Source organism: Drosophila willistoni (genome assembly GCF_018902025.1).
Source record: "Drosophila willistoni isolate 14030-0811.24 chromosome 2R unlocalized genomic scaffold, UCI_dwil_1.1 Seg167, whole genome shotgun sequence".
Classification (NCBI taxonomy): Eukaryota; Metazoa; Arthropoda; class Insecta; order Diptera; family Drosophilidae; genus Drosophila; species Drosophila willistoni.
The window spans coordinates 9,648,726-9,670,209 of record NW_025814050.1 but is presented as its reverse complement, the minus strand read 5'-3'; the positions used below and the strand labels follow the sequence as shown (position 1 = coordinate 9,670,209).

The following is a 21,484-nucleotide window of genomic DNA, read 5'->3' as shown; positions in this document are numbered from 1 at the left end:
AAAGCCTTGATTATTTTAATCATAGTACATTTCAAAATGTGTGGCCCCAAAACAAGAACTATGAATTGAAATCTCAACAAATTGGGTTTAGTTGGGAATTTCGTAATGTCTATAATTGTGCGTACCATTGAATTAACAAGACCCGGAGTTGATGCTTGGACTCAAATTAGAGATTTTTGTTCTAACAGGAAATACGCAGCTGATAATCTTCTGGCACATACAGACACATACCAGCTAGTTGAAATCAAAAAAAAAGCCTTAACCTAATCACGAAACGCGACAAAAACAAGAAGAAATCAACTGGAAGCTTGTTGTGATGGGAAATCGAAAATATATAAGTATATAAAAAAAAATTTATGTTGCGCACTAGAGTAGTAGCGTTTCCTCAAATCAAGGCAACAAAGTGCTAATTTCTAGAACCCCAAGACTCATAGCCCCTCCAAAGCGTACTAATACAAACAAAGCATAGACTCTACGCTTGTGTGAGTGAGCCGAGCCGACGGGGACCAGCAGCCGAACGGCCTGTGATGAGCGCCAAAACGAATTCAAATTTCTTTTTGTGGGGCTCGTGTTTAGTAACATTTCGAACGCTTGACGATCTCCACATGTGGGGAGTGCGTACTGTGTCCGACGATCGCAGGCACTAAACACAGAAAAAATCAAGTGGCGAAACAGTTAGTTTATCTTCCCCTTTTTTAAAATCCATATGCATTTTACAAAAATTCATTTAGCCTATTATTCGAACAAAAGTACAACCAAAAAAAATTTTTAAAAATATAGAGAAAAAAAAACTGTGACTTGATATCCATTTTAAAATTCATATAATATAATATTTTATACAAAATTAAAGTGATAAAAAAAATTTTAAATCCTTTAAAATTATGTTTATTCTGTTCGCAGTTTCGTGTGTGTAGAAACTTGTAGAGAATTTGAGAGAGTGTGAGAGAGAGAGAGTGACTGTTAAAGTTTGTGCTTAGGACCTCGACAGGACCGATCAGAGATGTTGCCCAGAGATTTATTGAATCTCTCGGGTGTGCTGGGAGCAGTTTGTGTAATTGCCAGCTTTATATCAATTGCTCATGCCGCAAAGGTAAGTCAAAACTATTTAGAAAATTCGAAATGAATTCCCCGAAATCAATATTCTAAAGCAAAAATTTGAACACTTAATTAACTAACGTATGAAATATTTCATACTTCAATTTGCACGTTCAAAACAGTTTGGTATTGTTACCATAAATCGTTCCATACAATCCCTTTATAATTAAACAGTGCTTCTCAAACCTGCCAGGCACTTACTCATTTTGTTCTGTTGTCCGAAGTTGGTTTTAATCTTTAAGAAAATGCAAATTAGGTCAGCATTGCACTGTGCCTTAATCATTTCAATATTACAACAATTTATATTTTACATATATTGCATTTCCGGCATTTGCAGTTGCGACTAATGTTAGATAAACCAACTGAAGTTCAGTTTGGATGACTTGTTGCCAGGGCTTTTTAAAAGATTTCAATCAAATATACAACATATATGTCTGTATAATATTATGTCATTCAACTCAAGATGGGTTTATTTTGGAAGCTCAATCTAAATTTAAATGTTAAAGGTTAGCTAAAAAGCAAAAAGAATTGTGATAACCTTTTGAAGATTAATTTTTGTTTCGAAATCAAATTCTAATTGTCATTGAATATTTCCGGTTAGAAATAACATGTGTTCAAAGATCTATTCCAGATGTGAGGATTAATAATAATACTATAAATAAAAGTTAAAGATGATATAGGATTATTCTGTTTATTCTCTTTTATACATATATTCATACTATTTATTATCTGCAAAAATAATAAAAGTTTTCATTCATAAGATGAATGACTCCGTAAACTAGGCAATACATTTTGTCATTTTTCAAACTGCTTGACCTAATCAACAGTTAAATACGGCAGTCAGTTTTCTATATATTTGATAATAAGTTGCTAAGCTAATTAAATGTAGATTAAACTGTTTCCTTTATGAAATTGATAAATTAATGGCAAATCGCAAAACAAAAAAGAACACAAAAATAAAAAAGATTGGGTTTGGCAAAGTGATCTTGGTTTTTGTGTTTCGTAATGTTCTCTAAATGGAGCGCGCAGCACATGCTACGAGAGCTTCCTTTTTTCCGTTTTGCGTTATCAATATTGCGTCTGTAGATTTAACTAATCAACATTTTATTTTAATTAGCTTTATTGCTATGTTGGCGACACTCAACGCCCTTGATAGCATTGACGTTCTGATTGTAAAGAATTTAAAATTATGGAATCACAAAAAAAAACTGAAAATAGAACTATGTATTTGTACATACATTAGAGAATAATATGGCGACAACTAGAATCTAACTCGTAGGAATCAAAAGGCTATCAATATGACTTTTGTCAGACGCCAGCACCTCATCATAATGAGTACAAATTTTTATTTTTTTTTTTGTCTTTTTGCACTTTTTTAGCCATACTATACAGCACATTTCTTTCACAATTTATTGCCTTTTGTAATCCTCTCCTCACATTTAAGACTCACGTGTTTGGCATCATAATTGTGCAGCTCGTTTGACAAACTGCAAAATGAAATTCGAGTCGAGGAACTTATTCTTTCGCACTCGGTTACGTGGTCAATGCCATGGGGATTGGAAAATATCTTACTTCTTCGTCTGTCCCGTGTGCCGCCAGTGAGAGCGTCAAAGACTTGTGGGCTTTGTGAGCCCACATAACCGCAAGAAAAGGTTAAAAAGTAATAGCAGAAACTTGTTTAACAGCTACCGTATGTTTGAAATGCTCTGGCAAATATTGAGTATCATCACTTTGACATAATTATTTAAATGATAACTTAACTAGGAGAAAAAAGTTTCAATAATAGTCATCATTGTGTTGACTTTTGTGAACTTAAAGTCTCGTCTGCAAAATTCGAAAATTTTGTATAAAAATATCATTAAGATTTAATAATATTTTAAAACCAAGTTGGTTATATCAACTTGTAATGGTTTTATATACATCTCTTTAGCTTTCTAGTTTAATTGAACTTAAGAGCTAGGACTTTAGCCTTTACACTCCTTTATCGCTTAAACTAGTTGACAATTGGAAAGTAGATTCTATTAAGTATTATAAATACTTCACAATACTAAAATATTTAGACAACAAACTGTCAGTTTTTGTAATCAAATAAGCCAATGTATAATTTCTTTCGAAACTAGACATATTTCTGAGAAGTCAGTAGTTGGATAGGTAAATATTTAATCCTTAAATTATAAAAATAATAACATGCTGATGATCAATGTTTGCATGGAAAACTATGACTTAAATTAAATTTTTTTTTGTACAAATATGTACATTCTTAATCTTTCAAGATATATACCTTAAAGAAATGAATAATCCCAAGTAAATTATTAAACATTTTGAAAGTTCTCAAGAGAATTTGAGTTTTTTCCGCTAAACAAAATGTCTTTCAAAAGCTTTTTTTTCATAAATTAGATTTGGCAAGCAGAACCATCATAAAGTATATGCAATTTTATGGTCAAAACATTTTTAATCATTAAAATTTAGAGTCAAAGTACATACAAGAAATAATTTTTTGGTTACATTTTTAGAACAATTGATCGCTATTGCTGTCAATGCTGCTCAAAATGTAAACAAGGACTATAGATTTCATTTTGCAAGCAGTTTCTGCAATTTCCCTTTCCGTTCATGCATACAAAGAGAGAGAGAGAGTTTCCATACACACACTTTTAAGAGAAATTCACAATAAAAGAGAGAGAGCGAGAGGGCAACAAGTGTGAGAAACACTCATACACACAGTTACACTCGCACGCGCACACAATGAAAATAGATTCTGTGCTATGCTCTGCTCTGCTCTGCTGCTACTGCAACTGTCTCTCTGTCTCTGAGTCTTTCTATGAATGAATTTTTGATAAATGGTGTTTATCAACAACGGTCGGGCTTGCCCTCTGTCTCTCTCCCTCTTCCAACCTTCCTCGCACCCCTTTCAATCGCTCTCTCTTTCTCAGCCTTTTGATGGGATGCAGTAGCATTGCAAGTACGCATATGTGTGTGTGTCTGCATTATTCAGTCTATAAAAAAGTGTCTTAGTTTAGTTTAGAGTAAAGACAGAAGGATACCCTTTATTATTCATATTGAAGCAGGAAAGGCAGATTATTTTTATATGCTTTATTGCATTTTGGCTAGATTCACGCTTATGACAATAAAAACTATATAATATTTGATTCCTTTAGATGGTTGTTTTTAATTTTGTTAACTACATATGTTTGCCTCTGGAAATTTAAAATATCCTTTTCTTCTTTAGTTTTAGAAGTACAAACTGTTTAACTTTCATTTTCAGATCTATAAGACATAAACTATAAAGACATATATCCAATTATTCTTTCCAACAGCCAACCTAATATGCTTCTGTGGTCAATGAGTATGCAAATGTAATGAAAGCATTTTTATATGGAAATTTGATGTTTGTCTGGGTATTAGTATTTCTTGCCCGCCCAACAATTAGCAGCTCAAGTGATCGGTAAAGTGGCCTGGAGCGGCAGAGCATTGGATCGAAGACTGTGCGGTAGTCTCTTTGACGTTCTGCATCATTTCAAATTGGAATTGAAAGTTTGTTGTTGCTACTGCCGATCTATCGTATGGTATGCCTGGGTGCTGTTCAATTTCTTTCCCCTCTTCCTTTGGGTCTCAGTTCCAGTTCATTTTGCAGTTATAGGAGTCTTGTTTATGTGGTCGGTCGGTTGGTCAGACGGTCCGTCGGTTTGGACGGGTCCTAGTCGCCTGACCCTTTAAGCAGAGATATGCATACATATATACATAAATAAATCACTGACCATAGCAGACCGTATGGAGACCTCCCCCAGCTCCGGGGATTTCATCTTATTCAGTTGAAGTTTATTTGCGTGCCATTTGAGTTGAGAATTGTTTGGCGAGTTGCATTTCAATTTGACTCAATTATTTATTTATCTGCAACTGAATGCGGAAATTATGCGAAGTGTTTTCTCTCTCTCTCTCTGTCTCTATATAAGATATGAACAACATGTTATACTATGTAATACAAAAGACTCGGATCTTACGGTCAATCCAAGTCGGTAAATGCAATATACATATGTATGTATGAATTTTTGTAAATTAAAGCATTTGATTTATTTTGAAATCAAGAAATTGGGTTATCAGTCATCATAGAGACTCGTTGTTCTCTTTTTTTTTCCTTTTTTTCATTTTGTAGTTATCAGTTCTACTTTGAAATTGGAATTCATTAGGCTTCATGAATACATATGTATGTATAAATATTATATATATAGTTATACATACTTGCATATGTATACGGTCCATCTTATATATGAATCTGTACTTGGTTGTGATTTCATTTCAAGCGACAAACGTTAAATATAACGTCACTCCTAAAAATAAATTGGCTTAAATTGTAGCGCGACATTTGTCAGCCATTCAACATTAAGCATAGTTAGTTTCCTTTTTTTTTTCTTTATATTGATTGATTATTGGCAGAACGTGCACTCAATATAATAGTTAACTATGTTAACAGGCTAAATGGCTGGATTGATTTTGATTTCTTCTATTCTTCCTTATTTCTTTTATATAAACGCTGTTTTTGAAAAATCTTTTTGAATATAAAATAAATAATTTCCTTACAAATTGAATGTGAAAACTATAAGATTTTATGTTTAAATTTTATTTTTTTCTTTCTGGTTGCATCAATTTTTTAAGAAGTTTTTTCTTTTGGAGCATTCAACCTATGTATTAATTCTATTATCATTTCTTAATGTTTATTATTTCGTACATTAAATAGTATTTTGAATAAAGTATTTAATTTAATATTGGGTGGAGCAATAAACATTTATGAAATGTGGTTTAGAAGCAGTGATGATAATAATATAAAATAATATTTTTAGCACAGTTTCAGATAAATCTAAATTCTTTCTGTATTTAGGAACCTTCTTGAAATTTATCAATTTTTTGTTTGACCTCGAACAAACATAAACAAAAGGTTTTGATAAATTTAAATAAAAAAAAACAAAGACCTTGCCGCTTTTACTTAATGTTAGGGAAGCAAAAAATCAAAGGAGATACATAAATATATATCACAAGGTATTACTTTGTTTATACCATGATTCCTAAAAAAAACTTTAAACTTTCAAAATCAGTTTGGTATTTTTGTGTGCTACTTAAAATTAATTATTTATGTAAATGTATGTATCTTGTAAATGTATTTTATAATTCGCCGTACGAAAGAATAGCCACCTCATTAAAAGGTCCTTAAAGGCATCGTACAAATATGCAAATTTATCGATCTAATGTGTAGTCTGTCTTTAATATAAGATTAGTGATTATATGTCATTGTGAGATGAATTTCATGCAGATAGATAAATCCTAAGAAGCTAACTAATTGAGTGACAAAATTTTGTATCAAAGGTCAAAATCGTGTGGGTATTAGAAAACAATGAAAAACTAAGCAATTTTGGTTTCAATAATCTGTGAAATTACAACGTTGGATAGAAACAAACTTTTCCTTATACAACCTAAAATATTGATTAAAAAGTTTTAAGTTATGGCTAAATATGCTTAAAACCTCTTAGAAAGAAAGGATATCTATGGATTTGTCCTGATCATTTCTCAATATATTGAATAGTTTTACTATATCTATGTAAATATGTTAGATTTGGAATTAAGAATTATATTACAGGATCTCAAAAGAAAAAATTGTTGATCCTAACAGCTTTGTTTCTTAGACCCAGTTAAGACTTTGCTTAAAATGTAGTTAACCAATTTTTATTTTATATGATACACCAAATTATGTTTCTTGGCACTAGGTTAGCCCATACAGGTTGCCATTTCCAGGTGTCTATATAGAGTAATTACTTTGCATAATCGACTGATTAGTTTGACAGTTGCTGTCCATCAATATCAATATATACTAATTTGACTGCTTGGGCAATTAGTTATCATCTGTCAGGCGGGTGTCTAAACAATTATAAGACTGATGCTGTTGAAGTTGATGCCTTAACATTAAATGCGAAATAATGCTCACAAACACAGACACATACACGCAAAAAAAAAAAGAATGCATTAAAGTGCCTTTAAATTTTAAGCAGCATTTTGTATGGAGGGCGTGGGTGTTCCCATTCATTTGAATGTATGCAAGTGCAGATTTCTTTTTGACGACTTTTGTTTGTTTTATGATGTCAACTAACAAAATGATGTCATGCTGCAAGATCGCCACACATTGCAACAATAAGAAAACTGATGATGCCCAGAGCGTCAGGCATCGACCGACTATGAGTCCAGATGTGCAATCGCACATATATTATGCTTTATATTCTCTATATATTCTCTATGTATTTGTATGTGCATACATTTATGTGTTATACGTTTTGTATGTTCATACTTTTTCATGTCAATCACACGTTAGTCATATGTTGCTCCATTTACAGATTTATCACTATAAATACCCTAGAAACTTTTATAACTTGTAATAGTCATGTAAACTAAATGGTGTTTTTAATAAAATGTAAAAAGGATATTTTTAAAAGTCTTTTGCAAAGTCTGCTGATAACAACACTTTTGTGCCTGTGACTGACCTCGAACTATTTAATACGAAAGGTTTGATTAATATACAAAATTTAAATTAGTTAAGCCAATATTTCAAAGCTTTTTTATGACGATGTATGTCAAAGTAATTACCTCTAGTTAGAAATATGTTCTTATAAAGTATTTAAACTCTTTTAATATAGCACAACTAATGAAGTTTTCTCTTTATAACCTGCTTAGTGAAATCTGAATATAAATTTCGCACTTAGAGGATATTTAACTAGTCGTTTAACCAAAAAAAAGTCTTGATTTGTTTATAATATTGCATATTGCAAACGATTTGATGTGTTGTTCTTTCCACTTGATTCATGTTAGATTCAATTCTTGGCACTCATCAAAAGATGATTGATGGCGCGTGTTTAGTTGCATTTCTATTTACCGAATTGGGTCAACTATGGAGCAGGACCTTCAACCGATCTTCCCTTAGAAAGAGATGAAGAGAGGGAGAACACACACTGCGACTTCCTGTGCCCAAAACAGATAACCCCTTTGTCCAAACTTGGAATGCGAATCAGCATTATTACACAAAAAACATTTATATATATGCATAATTTTATGCCAAATTGAAATGTTTTAATTAAAATGCCAGCATTTTAAAGCTAAAAAACTGCTCACATTTTGTCTTATCAGTCTTGATTTATATATATATATATACGTACTATATTTATATATGTGTATATATGTATTTTTTTCTTTTTGTGCCACATCCGGGCAGAGCTCGACAGTCGACAGTCATCCATCTTTGTGAGGCATAGAGATTATCAGAAGACTCTCTATCTGCTCCTCATGCTCGATCTAAAACATTTAAAAATTTTATTTCTACAGATTTTGTTACGGTTTTTTTTTTTATTTGGTTTTTGCTGTTCTTGGTATTTTATTTTAATACATATATACATACCTATATACAAATAATTGCCATCGACACTTTATATACATACATATGTATGAACACTTTTTCTTAGGTATCGTTTACATATTTCAATGGAATCTCTTCAAGTTGTGAATTCCAAGTGAAGGATTGCAATAGGATACTTAGGCCAATGGACTTGTGGCTTATACAAAAACGTGCAGTCCACATTTAGATTTAGATCCACTCAAAGTCTGTGTCTTTTGTCTCTGTGATCTCAATGTATCCATGTCCAGTAATTAGCGTGGGTGGGTGTGTGCTTGTGTGTGCATCAATTGTCGCCTCAAATCTAGTATGTGCAGGCCTCCACTTTGACCTTAAACTATGAGTATGATCCAGAATTCCGTAACTGCACTGCACTCTGAATGAAATGGCATATCGGCGAACTGCAACTAAAATCTGCGCTTCGGACAATTGACATTAACATGTGTAAATGCGCTTAAGTGCGCCACTGACACACATTGTATATGAGAACATCTATATATATATACATATATATGCATATAGTACACACAAATGGATCTGTCATGCAACTTTAGGCTGGCAAAAAACAGCTGTAAGAACATTGGCGGCTATCAAAGGGTTTTTAAGTTAGTTAGGACGCTAATAATACGGAATCAAGGTATGTATATAATTGCAGGCTTTAACAATATCATAATAATATTATCAGATGTGTGTTTATCTGTCTATAACATTTTCATCAAACTTTAGCGGGATATTTTAGTTTTAAAAACTTCCAAAGTCAAAGTTTTTGTCGCAATTTTTCCGATCATTTATATATATATTCTACATTAAGTATTTAAAAGCAACGATTCGAATTGTTTGACAAATTATTGATTTTGATACGGAATGAAAAAGTAATTTAATAGAATTTGAAGTTTTTGGTTTTAATCATCCAATTGAGTTGAAACTTGGCAGAAATAAAAGTATTCTCTCTCCATGGCAAAAACTACCAATACCTTAAAGTTTTTAATTAATTAATTAACGATTTTTTTAAAAAGATTTTGAGTCCAGTTGTTGGGTTTGAATTATCGTACTTAATGCCATTCGAAAATTCTTCAAGAATCGAACTTTATCGTTTTTTTTTTTTGATGCTAAAGCAGTTGTTACAAAACTCCAACTATTATTCCTAAAACTTTTTGCAGTATTCTTAAAATTAAATATATTTACTGATATATTTTTGGAGCTTCATTCAAGAAATCTAGGCCTAAATACCCACTTAAATCCACTGAATTTGGGAAAAATAAAAGCAATACAATAAAAGTCAAGAGTATGCAATTATGCAAATAATCAAATGTAGGTAACATTATGACTTTTTTTTCGCAACATTCCCATTGGAAATGTTGTCCATGTCACTGTCTCCTTGCTGACGTCGACAAAATTGGTTTTATATATGTATGTATGCACATACACACATGCTTATACATATATTAATATATATGTATGTACATATATATGCAACAATGTTGTGATGGTAGCAATCAAAAACATTTAGTGTCTCTCTGTTGTGTCTGGATTACTTTTCCCTTTTATTTATATTTTTTTGGTTTTTGTTCTCACAAGCGACGCCACTTAGTGGTATCTACATACATACATACATATGTATATACAAACGTTGTCCATTATCCAAAAAAAAAAAGAAGAAAACATACAGACAAGTGTATGGAAAAAAAAAAGTGTCAAGTTCAGGGAAACTGCAGTGTTTTCATATTTTTTTCTCAACGTGTCCCCATAACAATTGCAATAATATTTTATGTTGATACACGCGAAAGAACAACTTGGATTTCAGATGGTGGAATTGATTGAAGAAAGAAATCCAAAAGGTGGGATTTTATTTTTCCATTGAAAGAATGCGTGAAACAAAAGACTTGAATGGCTATCGAAATTATTTAACCAAATTTTGGTTACTAAGCGCAAAATTTCATACATATGTACATAGTATGTAATACATATGTATGTATGTAGTTTAAATAATTCTAAATTTTGAGTTCTTTACATGTACATTTTTCTTTTTTAACAGTTCGTTAACTAAAATAGAGGATTTACAGCAGTGAAAGTGAAAATAAGTGAGTTGAACTAAACTTATTGAACTAAACTTATTGTCTGCAATTATTTATCAAAAAACCAGAGGGCCGGGGCTAACTTCGACCGCGTCAAAGTTTGTATACCCTTGCAACTTTTTTGGTAATTTTTTTCTTACCTATAGCCATCAAAGTGGAAAAACGTTTTATCTAAATAGGCTAATGTTTGCGAAAGAACGGCCTACAATCTTACCATAGGAAATAACGAAAATATTGATCAAAGTCACTGTTTTCCACCGATCGTTCCTATGGGAGCTATATGATATAGTTAACCGATCTTTATTAAATTTGGCATAGTCATTAACAGATATATTAAACTAACAAATGTTTAGTTTGAAAGCAATCCGTTAAAAATAACGAAGACAAAAGTCGCTGTTTTCGACCGATCGTTCCCATGGGAGCTATACGATATAGTCACCCGATCTTGGTCAAATTAAGCAGAGAATCTTATAGGTGTAATGAATTAACCAATACTAACCAATACGACAAAGGCTCAGAAAATAGCAAAGTTATTGAAAAAAGTCACAGTTCGTGACTTTGCCATTTGTATGGCCGATGCGTCTGAATCCGAGATATACAACCCCTGCAGTAAATACAAGCCTACATGCAAAATTTCAACTCTGTAGCTCTAACGGTCTAGGAGGACTTTGCGTTGATCCAGACGGACGGACATGGCTATATGAACTCGTCTCGTCATGCTGATCAAGAATATATATATGTACTTTATATGGTCGGAGATGCTTCCTTCTATGCGTTGCACACTTCTGACCAAAATTAATATAATTGAATAACACTTGGACAAAAAGGATTCGCTTAGATTATGGTTTTTTTTAAAATTTTTAGTCATAAATGTTTGGTTAATCTTACTATTTTTTCCAGCCTATAAATTTTACAGCCTACAAATTCTAAACGATTTCATAAAGTTATACCTCAATTAAATTGCAATTTTGCATATTTTAAAATGAAATAGAGATTTTAAAAATTTAGTTAATTAATCCGGTTTTTGGAAAAAATCTTGATTTAGTTTATCGAGATTTAAGGTAAAAGACATTGTTCTGATTTGAAAATAAAGACATGGAGTTTATAAATACTTTAAAAATTATAGCCTCTTATTTTTGGCTTGCTTGAAAATAAACCTTGATAATTAGCTTAACTTATATTTAAAATTCAAAGTATAATTTAAAAGCCTTAAAATGAGAAATCAGTTTAAAAAATTGGAGTAGAATTTGGCAAAGTTACAGAATCTTAAGGTTAAAGGTTTTAGAAAATGTTCAGCATTTTTTAAATTATCAGTAAAAAACTAAAAAAAATTTTACAACCTTTTTGAAAGAACGTGAGCCCTTTTTCAATAGAGAAATATGTATGATGAAATAATTATATAAGGACACAAAAGGATTCAGTATAAAATCATCATTTTTTTTTTCTGTGATAGAGAACAAAAGAGCACATATAAGAGAAAGATTTATTCTTAAAATGAATCATAATATGAACAATAATAAATTGACTTTTTAAGAATTTTTAATCAGCATTAATATCAATAGACTGTTAAATGGGACTTGATAAACGCAAGACACATAACATGATCGGATTCAATCTTTATATTTGTGTGTTTGTACACATTTAGATGCATATAGAACTGCCGATGTACATACATATATACATATGTATGTATGCATATGTATTTGCATTTTCTTAGATGCCAGCGTCATTCACAGATTTCCAGAAATTGAGTGCAATTGTGTTATAGAAGAGTCATACACCTGCCAAATGCATTGTTGAACAATTTTATTTTTGTTCATTCTGTTTTCTCCCCATTTTTTGTTTTCTTCTATGTATTTGAACTGACCGCCGACCAGGCAAGATTTTTTGGTTTACCACACAGAACCAAAGTTTTTTTTCACTTTTCTCTTTCTTTTTTTTTGTTTTTTTATTATTTTTTGTGTGTTTTTCGATTTGTTTATGCTTAACGTTCTCATTTTTGGATTTTTTCTCTGATTTAACACGTCATGTGCTTATTTTGTAACCAGATGTTTTGATCTCCAAAAGTTTTATTCTCGGAAGTCCCCGATTTGTGGGCCAGGCACACCTATGTATGATATGGGGCTTTGAACTCTTGCTAAGCTTTACATCTATAATGATTATTTGTTTTATAAACAATTTTTGCATATTTGTAAAATTCAATATTTTTGCATGCCAAACACTTATATACATGTGTGTGTGTGTGTTGACACTATTTTTCCGGTTAGCAAATAATTTAACACAATTTTTCAGTTTGATTTTTTTTTTTTTTTTGTTTTTTGAAACATGCGTGCAACATATGTGCAGCTTTTTGTCCAAAAAAAATTTTATTTTTGAATTTATGTAGAATTGAAAATATAAATGAGAACAGCCGAACAATCAGCTAGTCCCGAAAAGCGCTCAAAGTCATTTTTAATGAAGGCAACTATAATTTTCATATATCTTTTATTTTCAACTAAACGCAGACTTATGTCAATTCTATTAATGGTTAATATTTGGAATTTTTATGAAGAGAGAGATTTATGTCGAAAATGTTAACAAAGTATGTAGGTATACGAGCAAGCTACATATATTCTGGTTTAGGGATAGGATCGGAAAATAAAGGATCAGGAAGAAAGAACCTTTTCCAATGCTCATTTACTTAAATTTTTATTTCCCCAACATTAAAAACTCATAAAAAAGTTTTGCATTTCTATTAAATTTACAAGAATTACAAATTATTTTAATAAATTCTAACAAAAAAAATTGTTTCTTAGAAAATTCTACTGGAGTTTGAAACATCTGATTTATGTACATATATCTGATGATATTAATTTTTTAATTAAGTTCATTCTTACTTTCGTAAATTACCAAAATTCTAACTAACTTTGCAAAGCTGAAATTTACTTTGTCTACCAAAATGTATTAGACTTAAATTACTTTTATTATTGATTTCACTTTTATATGAACACTATATTTGTTCTAAGAGTTAATTATTATTTTGTATTTTGTTTAAAAGTTTTTGCAAAAAATTGGCAAGAAAATTACGTCATTAAGATTTTAATCCAAATTTAATAGCATTATTCTAACTTGAAAATAAAGACAGACATTTTTAAAATACTCCAAAAATTGACAAAATTGGAGCTCCATTAAATTAAGGTTTATTCGAATTCTTTGCAGTACATTGGCTTTTATTCTCACTTTGCTTGAAAATATAACCTGATTATTAGCGTGAACTTTTTTTTTGATCAAAATGCAGTTTAAAAGTATACGAATTTTATATTGCTTTTGAAAATCGGTAAAAAGTACCGGCACCTCACAATTAACTACTGGAGTCAAGCCCCTTCCATACTGATGACATCGGAAAAAATCGTAGCGCAAAAATTAAAACCGTTGAAGTGACCCAATGTTCATTTCGAATTTTGGTTTTTGAATTCTTTATTGACGCATTTTATTAAGAGAAGACTAATAGAATTGTATTGCTCCTAAACTACATAAAAATTGCCTTCAAAGAAATGTTCTTTTGCAATTTGTATTTCACAATCATAAGTTTATAATTTTTCTGTGTTGCCTAATGACTCCATTTTATAGTTTGTGTTCCTCTCAGCAGTATGAGAAGTAGTAATCGCTTCAATGAGCGTGTTCAATGCATTCGCTTGATAGCCTAACATAACATAACTGGAGCTAAACAAATATGTACGAGAAATATGAAGAATGAAAAATGTGGCAAAAACACACACAAGTTCTACATACAAAATGCAGAAGATTATCTCACATAGCCCAGTGAAATGGTGCAATTAAAATAGAATTTTTATGTTGAGTTTTGCAGCTTTTCGAATTAGATTTGGTAGAAGGAGTGCAATCAAGTAATTGTTATTGTTATGTCTAATGAAGAAAGTATTTACGTAAGCTGTTGTGGTCGACTTTGGTATACCATGTAGCAAGTAAGAGTGTTTAAGTATTTGAGAATTTTGGCGAATGCATGGAATATCAAGTAAATCGGAATTATTTGAATACTAATAATTTATATTTGATTTTTAGGAATGCAATAGTACAGTATGCGATTGCAAGGGCCTGAAGGGAAGAATTGGCGCTATTGGTCCACCAGGTGTTACTGGTCGTGAGGGACCTCCTGGGGAGTTGGGACCCCCCGGTCCTTACGGTTATGTCGGCGAAAAGGGAGATGCCGGAGAATATGGTGAAACAGGCGAGAAAGGTCACCGCGTAAGATTTGTTGGCCAAGTTTTTTCGTTTGAATATAAAGTTAATAAGTAATATTTATTACAGGGTGACATAGGACCATTTGGAGAACAGGGAGCCCCTGGTGCACGAGTAAGCATATTAAATTGAATGATAGAACATCAAATTAATATTTTTGATCGTTTTAAGGGTACGCCTGGCATACATGGTACTCCAGGACCACGTGGTCTCGATGGATGCGATGGTCGTCCTGGTGTTGGTGGAAATGCTGGAACATCTGGAGAAAATGGTAGACGAGGACCAATGGGAAAACCCGGTCTGCCAGGTCCAGTTGGTGATGCCGGTGAGGGTGGCATCAACTCCAAGGGTACGAAGGGAAGCCGCGGTGTGAGGGGACCTGATGGAGAGGGTGGACAGATCGGTTTTAGTGGGCCACGGGGTCACAAAGGAGACACGGGCTATGCAGGCTTTGGTGGCGAGAAAGGACAACAAGGTGAACAAGGTTACAAAGGAGAAATGGGAGTACCCGAGTACTCCCCGGCTTTAGCGGGTCGACCTGGCGCCAAGGGTGAACCAGGAGAAGGCGAAGCCGGTGCATTGACATATGATGAGTCGTTAAAAGGTTATAAAGGTTCTCAGGGCCAGGTTGGAGAACCCGGTCTAAGGGGAGTTTTCGGAGAACCTGGACAATTTGGTCGTGATGGCTTGCCGGGATCTAGAGGTGATATTGGAGCGCCTGGTGAACGAGGCAAACCCGGTAAGCCAGGAGATCCTGGTGTAGCTGGCGATAAGGGTGTTAAAGGAGCTCCTGGCTATAACGGCGACGACGGAGAGGATGGTAGACCTGGAGAAATCGGTGAAGATGGTTTTGACGGCATGCCAGGTGTTCAGGGGCCACCCGGTCCACAGGGAGTCTACGATCCGAGCTTGGACAAATCGCTACCCGGACCCACAGGACCTCAGGGTGAAATCGGTCCATTGGGACCCCCGGGTCTAAACGGAGTACCTGGTAAACCTGGACGCAGAGGACCTTCCGGCGAGGCTGGTCCTCCTGGTGAGCAAGGTTTAAGCGGCATTCGTGGCCCACCGGGCCGAAGCGATAGGGGCGAAGAGGGTGATTATGGTCTAATGGGTCCACCTGGCCCCCAAGGACCAACAGGCGAGGCTGGGCCTCCTGGTCGCTTTGGCGCAACAGGAGACCATGGCAGAACTGTTTATGGACCCAAGGGTCAACCTGGAGCCAATGGTTTACCTGGAACAGATGGCTATCGCGGCGAACGTGGTGAGGTCGGAATACCTGGAGACAAGGGTCTCCCTGGAGAGGGATTCAACATTGTGGGGCCACAAGGATTCCAGGGTCCTCCTGGCACCCGTGGACGCCCCGGCGATGATGGACTCCATGGCTTAAGGGGATATCCTGGCTCCAAAGGTATACGCGGCGATGACTGCGGCATTTGTCATGCTGGTCCCCGAGGCTTAAAGGGTATTATTGGCGACGCTGGCTATCCTGGGCAACATGGACCTCGTGGCTTGGTCGGTATTACCGGTCCTCGGGGCTTTAAAGGAGAACGCGGAAAGCCCGGATTGCCTGGTTTTAAGGGCATGCGCGGAACAGCTGGTATCCCCGGAGAAGCTGGTCGTCCGGGTAGATCCGGTCTTCCTGGAATTCGTGAGTCGATTGGTAGTAGAAGAGAACCAGAAATTGGCGACAAGGGAGATATTGGAGCACGTGGAGAAGCGGGTCTGCAAGGTGATAGCGGCTTAGATGGATTTTATGGAGCTCCCGGACAAAGAGGAGAAATCGGCCTTCGTGGAGACTATGGAGATGCTGGACGTCCCGGTCGTGACGGAGCTCCTGGCCGCAATGGTCGCGAAGGAAAGCCTGGCCTTCCACCACAGGTGCCCAAATTTTATCTTACTGGCGAACATGGTTACAACGGACGAAAGTAAGAACAGACATATTTTTCAAAATATTCCATCTAATCAATATTTCGTAATTCTTAGGGGTGCGCGTGGAGACACTGGCCATAAAGGATTCAAGGGCGACAAGGGTGAGCCCACGCCTGGCTTGATTTTTGACAACAGAGGCGATCCCGGAGATTTCGGATATCCTGGTGAACCAGGTTTCCGAGGACCCAAGGGCGAAAGCGGTGAGCCAGGATTACAGGGTGAAAATGGTGATGTGGGACCTCAAGGAGAGATTATTCCTGGCCCGCAAGGTGCAAAGGGCTATCCGGGCATAATTGGAGATTTTGGGTTGCATGGAGCTCCTGGCTTGCCAGGTCTTGACGGTGAACCTGGTCTAGACGGTGGTGTTGGATACAAAGGACAACGTGGTGAACCAGGACAATACATACTGCCGGGCGAACGCGGAGAACCAGGAATACCTGGCCAAAAGGGCATTATTGGAAGTGAAGGTCGAATTGGTTTCCCTGGACCCGCCGGACGGGACGGACCTAAAGGTATCAGAGGTGAGAAGGGAGACGACGGTAATTATGGACTACAAGGACTACCCGGTAACAAGGGTCAGATCGGTGATTACCTAATGGGTCCACCTGGACAAGCTGGTGCACCCGGTGTTAATGGTCGTGCAGCTCCTCATGGCATCAAAGGACAGAAGGGAGAAATTGGATTTTACGGTGAAAAGGGCCAGAATGGTGCCAAGGGTAGTATCGGCTTTTCTGGACGTCGGGGCCCCATTGGTGATCCAGGACAATCTGGAGTACCTGGTGTTGCTGGTATTTCTGGACTTTATGGCATACCTGGTGAGCAAGGAGATCGTGGCGACATTGGTTTCGATGGACGTCCTGGAGACATAGGCCCCCGCGGAGAAAATGGCGAAATGGGACTTAAAGGTAAAGTTTTATCAAGTCTTCGATTATAAAATTGTAGCTTACCTTTATCTATTCAACCAGGTATAACTGGAGATGTTGGAGCTTTTGGATATCCTGGCGTTAATGGCATTCCCGGCAGAAAAGGAGAACAGGGTGACCGCGGTCTTCCTGGAAGACGTGGTATTAAGGGTGTTGCCTCATATAGTGGCATTAAAGGCGAGGCTGGAGAGCCTGGATGGGCTGGAGCTCCTGGTCCCAAGGGAGCTGCTGGATATAAGGGATCTCGTGGTCTTGATGGTGACTCTTTGCAAGCCGTAAACGGTAGTCCAGGTAGAAAAGGCGAAGCCGGTGTGCCCGGCTTTAATGGAATAATTGGAAGAGATGGACTTAAAGGAACTCCCGGCAATGCTGGATTGCCTGGTCCCTCTGGTGAAACGGGTGATGTAGGCGATACTGGATTGCCTGGCTATCGCGGTCGTAACGGAGCTCCCGGCCTAAAAGGAGAGACTGGCCCCATCGGTCCACCCGGAGAGATAGGTTTGCAGGGCGAGACAGGCGATGATGGCTATAATGGCCTTAAAGGCGAGATCGGTGACCAGGGTCCACAAGGTGTGTCTGGCGAACGCGGAATTGATGGAGAACGTGGAGATGAAGGAGAACGAGGACCGGCTCAAATCACGGCAGGATTCATAAGAATAAAAGGTGCTCCTGGAGCTCGCGGAGAAGTTGGCTTGAAAGGTCAAAAGGGTGAGCGCGGCTTAGTTGGATTCCCTGGCGCCAGAGGTTTCCAGGGTGAGATAGGTGATATTGGATTTGGTGGACAAGCTGGTTTTGATGGTGCTCCCGGTGTTAAGGGATTGCCTGGTAATAGGGGTCTTAGAGGACCTCCGGGTTTGAGATTAGCTGCAGAAAAGGGCGATGAAGGTGATATCGGCTATGACGGCCTGCCCGGACGTCCAGGTCGCTATGGTCAGAAAGGAGCACCTGGAGAGCAGGGCGAGTACGGATTAAACGGTGAAATTGGACATGTGGGTCCAAGCCTAGAGGGTCCTCCTGGTCCGCAGGGTGAAGTAGGTTACCCCGGAGCTCCGGGTCGTCCCGGTATACATGGACAACCTGGAATCAAGGGTGAACGTGGTGATGAAGGATGGCAAGGTGAGCAGGGAGAGCCTGGATTTGCGATTTATGGAGCACAAGGTGATGCTGGTGATATTGGATACCAAGGAGCGCCTGGCCTTGATGGGGCCAAGGGTGAGCAGGGCGAACAAGGACGACCAGGACGCTATGGAAGGGTTGGTCCACGAGGTCCTCGTGGTCCTAGCGGCGATGCTGGCTGGAGCGGTATTGATGGAATAGATGGACTCGATGGCGAGAAGGGAGAAGCTGGAGTAACATATTCATACAATTATGCCCAACCTGGAGACCGCGGCGAACCTGGATTAGATGGATTTAAGGGTGAACGAGGTGACGCTGGCTTGCCCGGATTCGCGGGTTCCGTGGGACTGGTTGGCATAACAGGTTATCAGGGAGATCAGGGAGAGATCGGTTTAATAGGTCCTGATGGACCAACCGGTCAACGTGGTGATATTGGTGAAATTGGTCTAACTGGTCGTACGGGTCTACAAGGTCGTCCTGGTCTGCCTGGTGATCCAGCACCACCCCCACCACCACCAAAAAGTCGTGGATTTATTTTCACTCGGCACTCACAATCAGTACGAGTTCCTGAATGTCCGGCTAATACAAACTTACTGTGGGAGGGTTATTCACTATCCGGTAATGTGGCCAGTAGTCGATCCGTGGGTCAGGATTTGGGTCAATCTGGTTCCTGCCTTTTGCGCTTTACAACGATGCCTTACATGTTCTGCGATGTCAACAATGTGTGCAACTATGCCCAGAATAATGATGACAGTCTTTGGCTGTCTACAGACGAGCCCATGCCCATGACAATGACACCCATTCAATCCAGAGATCTTATGAAATATATCTCTCGGTAAGTGTACAAAATAATTGTATTTGATTATCCACGGACTGCAAATAACTTTATCAAAAACAATATTTTAGTTGCGTTGTTTGTGAAACATCGACTAGAATTATTGCCTTGCACTCGCAATCCATGTCCCTACCAGAATGTCCTGGAGGCTGGGAAGAAATGTGGAATGGCTACAGTTACTATATGGTAAGTGAAATAAAAACAAATTATTATTGCAGACTCGAATGACAATTAATTGACTTTTGCCAAATAGACAACCATGGATAACACAGGAGGTATTGGTCAAAATCTAGTATCTCCAGGATCTTGTTTGGAACAGTTCCGTGCAAATCCTGTTATCGAGTGCCATGGCCACGGACGTTGTAATTACTATGACGCACTGGCCTCCTTCTGGTTGGCCGTCATTGAGGAGCAAGATCAATTTGTTCAGCCACGCCAGCAGACGCTTAAGGCCGATCACACTAGCAAGATTAGCAGGTAAGTCGATATGCTCTGAAGGAACATAGCTTGAAATGAAAGTAATATCATTTTTCTCGTTTAAATAATTAATATAGATGTACCGTTTGTCGACGACGTGGAGATAGTTTTCTTACCCGTCGTACATCCACATCTGGAACGTATTCATCCTCGTCATTCTCCGCATCCTCATCGTCACGATCGGATCCACGTTACTCGAGTTCATCTGGTTACAACACGGGATCCTCATCCGGTAGATCCGGTTCTGGATCCGGATCGGTAGGATCAAATGGTTATCAGACTGGTTTTAATTCTGGATCCTCCTATAGAACCAATGTGGGATCAGCAGGTGGAGTAGGAGGAGGAGTAGGAGGTGGAGTTTCCTCATCTAGATCTGGCTTCGGGTCAGGATCGGTAGGTTCAAATGGTTATCAGGCTGAATTGCCATCCGTGTCTCAGTCGTCGGCTCCAGCAAACTACTATAACATCAATAGAAACAATATACGACGACCCAATGACAACAGGAACACCTACAACCAGTACGCGCGCTACGGAGATCAGCGAGCTTATCGTCGACGCCCGCGCGAAGATACATTCGCTCCATAGCGAGTTCCCGTCACCCAATCACAGATTGCAAGCAGATTACATACTAAGTAGCAGTTATCTTTTGTCTTAAGTTTATTTGCCTATCATCTGAATGCTATTCTTCTTTCATACTTCTCGATGTTGACAGCCTCAAGAGGTTTCAGCAAAACGCAAATGTAATTCAATTGCATTGAAAAACCAAAAATCCCACACAACAAAAAAATAAATATAAAAAAAAATCTAATGTGCCAAATAGCAAGATGCGATAACTACCAAAAACAATTTTATAATAAAAATAATGTAAAAATCCACTGCCTTTGAGTTGTTCGGATTATTGTAAAAATAACAAAAACGAGAACAAATCCCAGTTTAAAACCAAAAAAATAAAATTTACACACAATAAAAACTAAATGGATATTCACTTTTCTAACAGAGAATCTAAGTTTAAAATATTTAAGGTCAGACAACCAAAAAGAAAGGTCAGATACAAAAGAATGATTAGCCAAGTCAATCCAGTCGTTTCCGCTTGTCTTTGCAGAACATTTGTTATTAACATTACAAATGGAATATCTCTTCATTTAATAGTATTTTATAAATAACCACACATGCCGACTAAACGCAGAATCAAATTAAACTTTGGATGGTTTTGGTTTTTCCAAATGGTTTTTCTTTTCAGATATAGCTTTTGGAAGTTTCCTAGTTTGCGGTCTTATCCAAGCCTTAACTCCTATTAACTAAACATTTGTATTTGCAGTGCCAGATCAAGCCAACTTGGGGCCTCTAGCAATCCATAAGTCTAAATACAAGT

General features: G+C 36.9%; 1 protein-coding gene across 1 annotated transcript; it reads left to right on the top strand.

Annotated features, from left to right (window-relative positions):
- The first annotated feature begins 587 nt into the window (after nt 1–587).
- LOC6644157 (collagen alpha-1(IV) chain) lies at nt 588–20,987 on the top strand. Its single transcript, XM_002067148.4, has 10 exons — nt 588–674; nt 901–1,090; nt 14,653–14,835; nt 14,899–14,943; nt 15,001–16,757; nt 16,816–17,666; nt 17,727–19,635; nt 19,707–19,821; nt 19,889–20,112; nt 20,190–20,987. The coding sequence occupies exons 2-10, from the start codon at nt 1,001–1,003 to the stop codon at nt 20,695–20,697; spliced, it is 5,682 nt and encodes a 1,893-aa protein (XP_002067184.1). The 5' UTR covers nt 588–674; nt 901–1,000; the 3' UTR covers nt 20,698–20,987.
- Nucleotides 20,988–21,484: the final 497 nt, after the last annotated feature.

Bases quoted from the DNA above. Each gene is read 5' to 3' on its own strand.
- LOC6644157 (XM_002067148.4), top strand. From the start codon at position 1,001: ATGTTGCCCAGAGATTTATTGAATCTCTCGGGTGTGCTGGGAGCAGTT. The intron at 14,836-14,898 runs GTAAGATTTGTT...TATTTATTACAG, and splicing joins CAGGCGAGAAAGGTCACCGC to GGTGACATAGGACCATTTGG. The intron at 20,113-20,189 runs GTAAGTCGATAT...TAATTAATATAG, and splicing joins CACACTAGCAAGATTAGCAG to ATGTACCGTTTGTCGACGAC.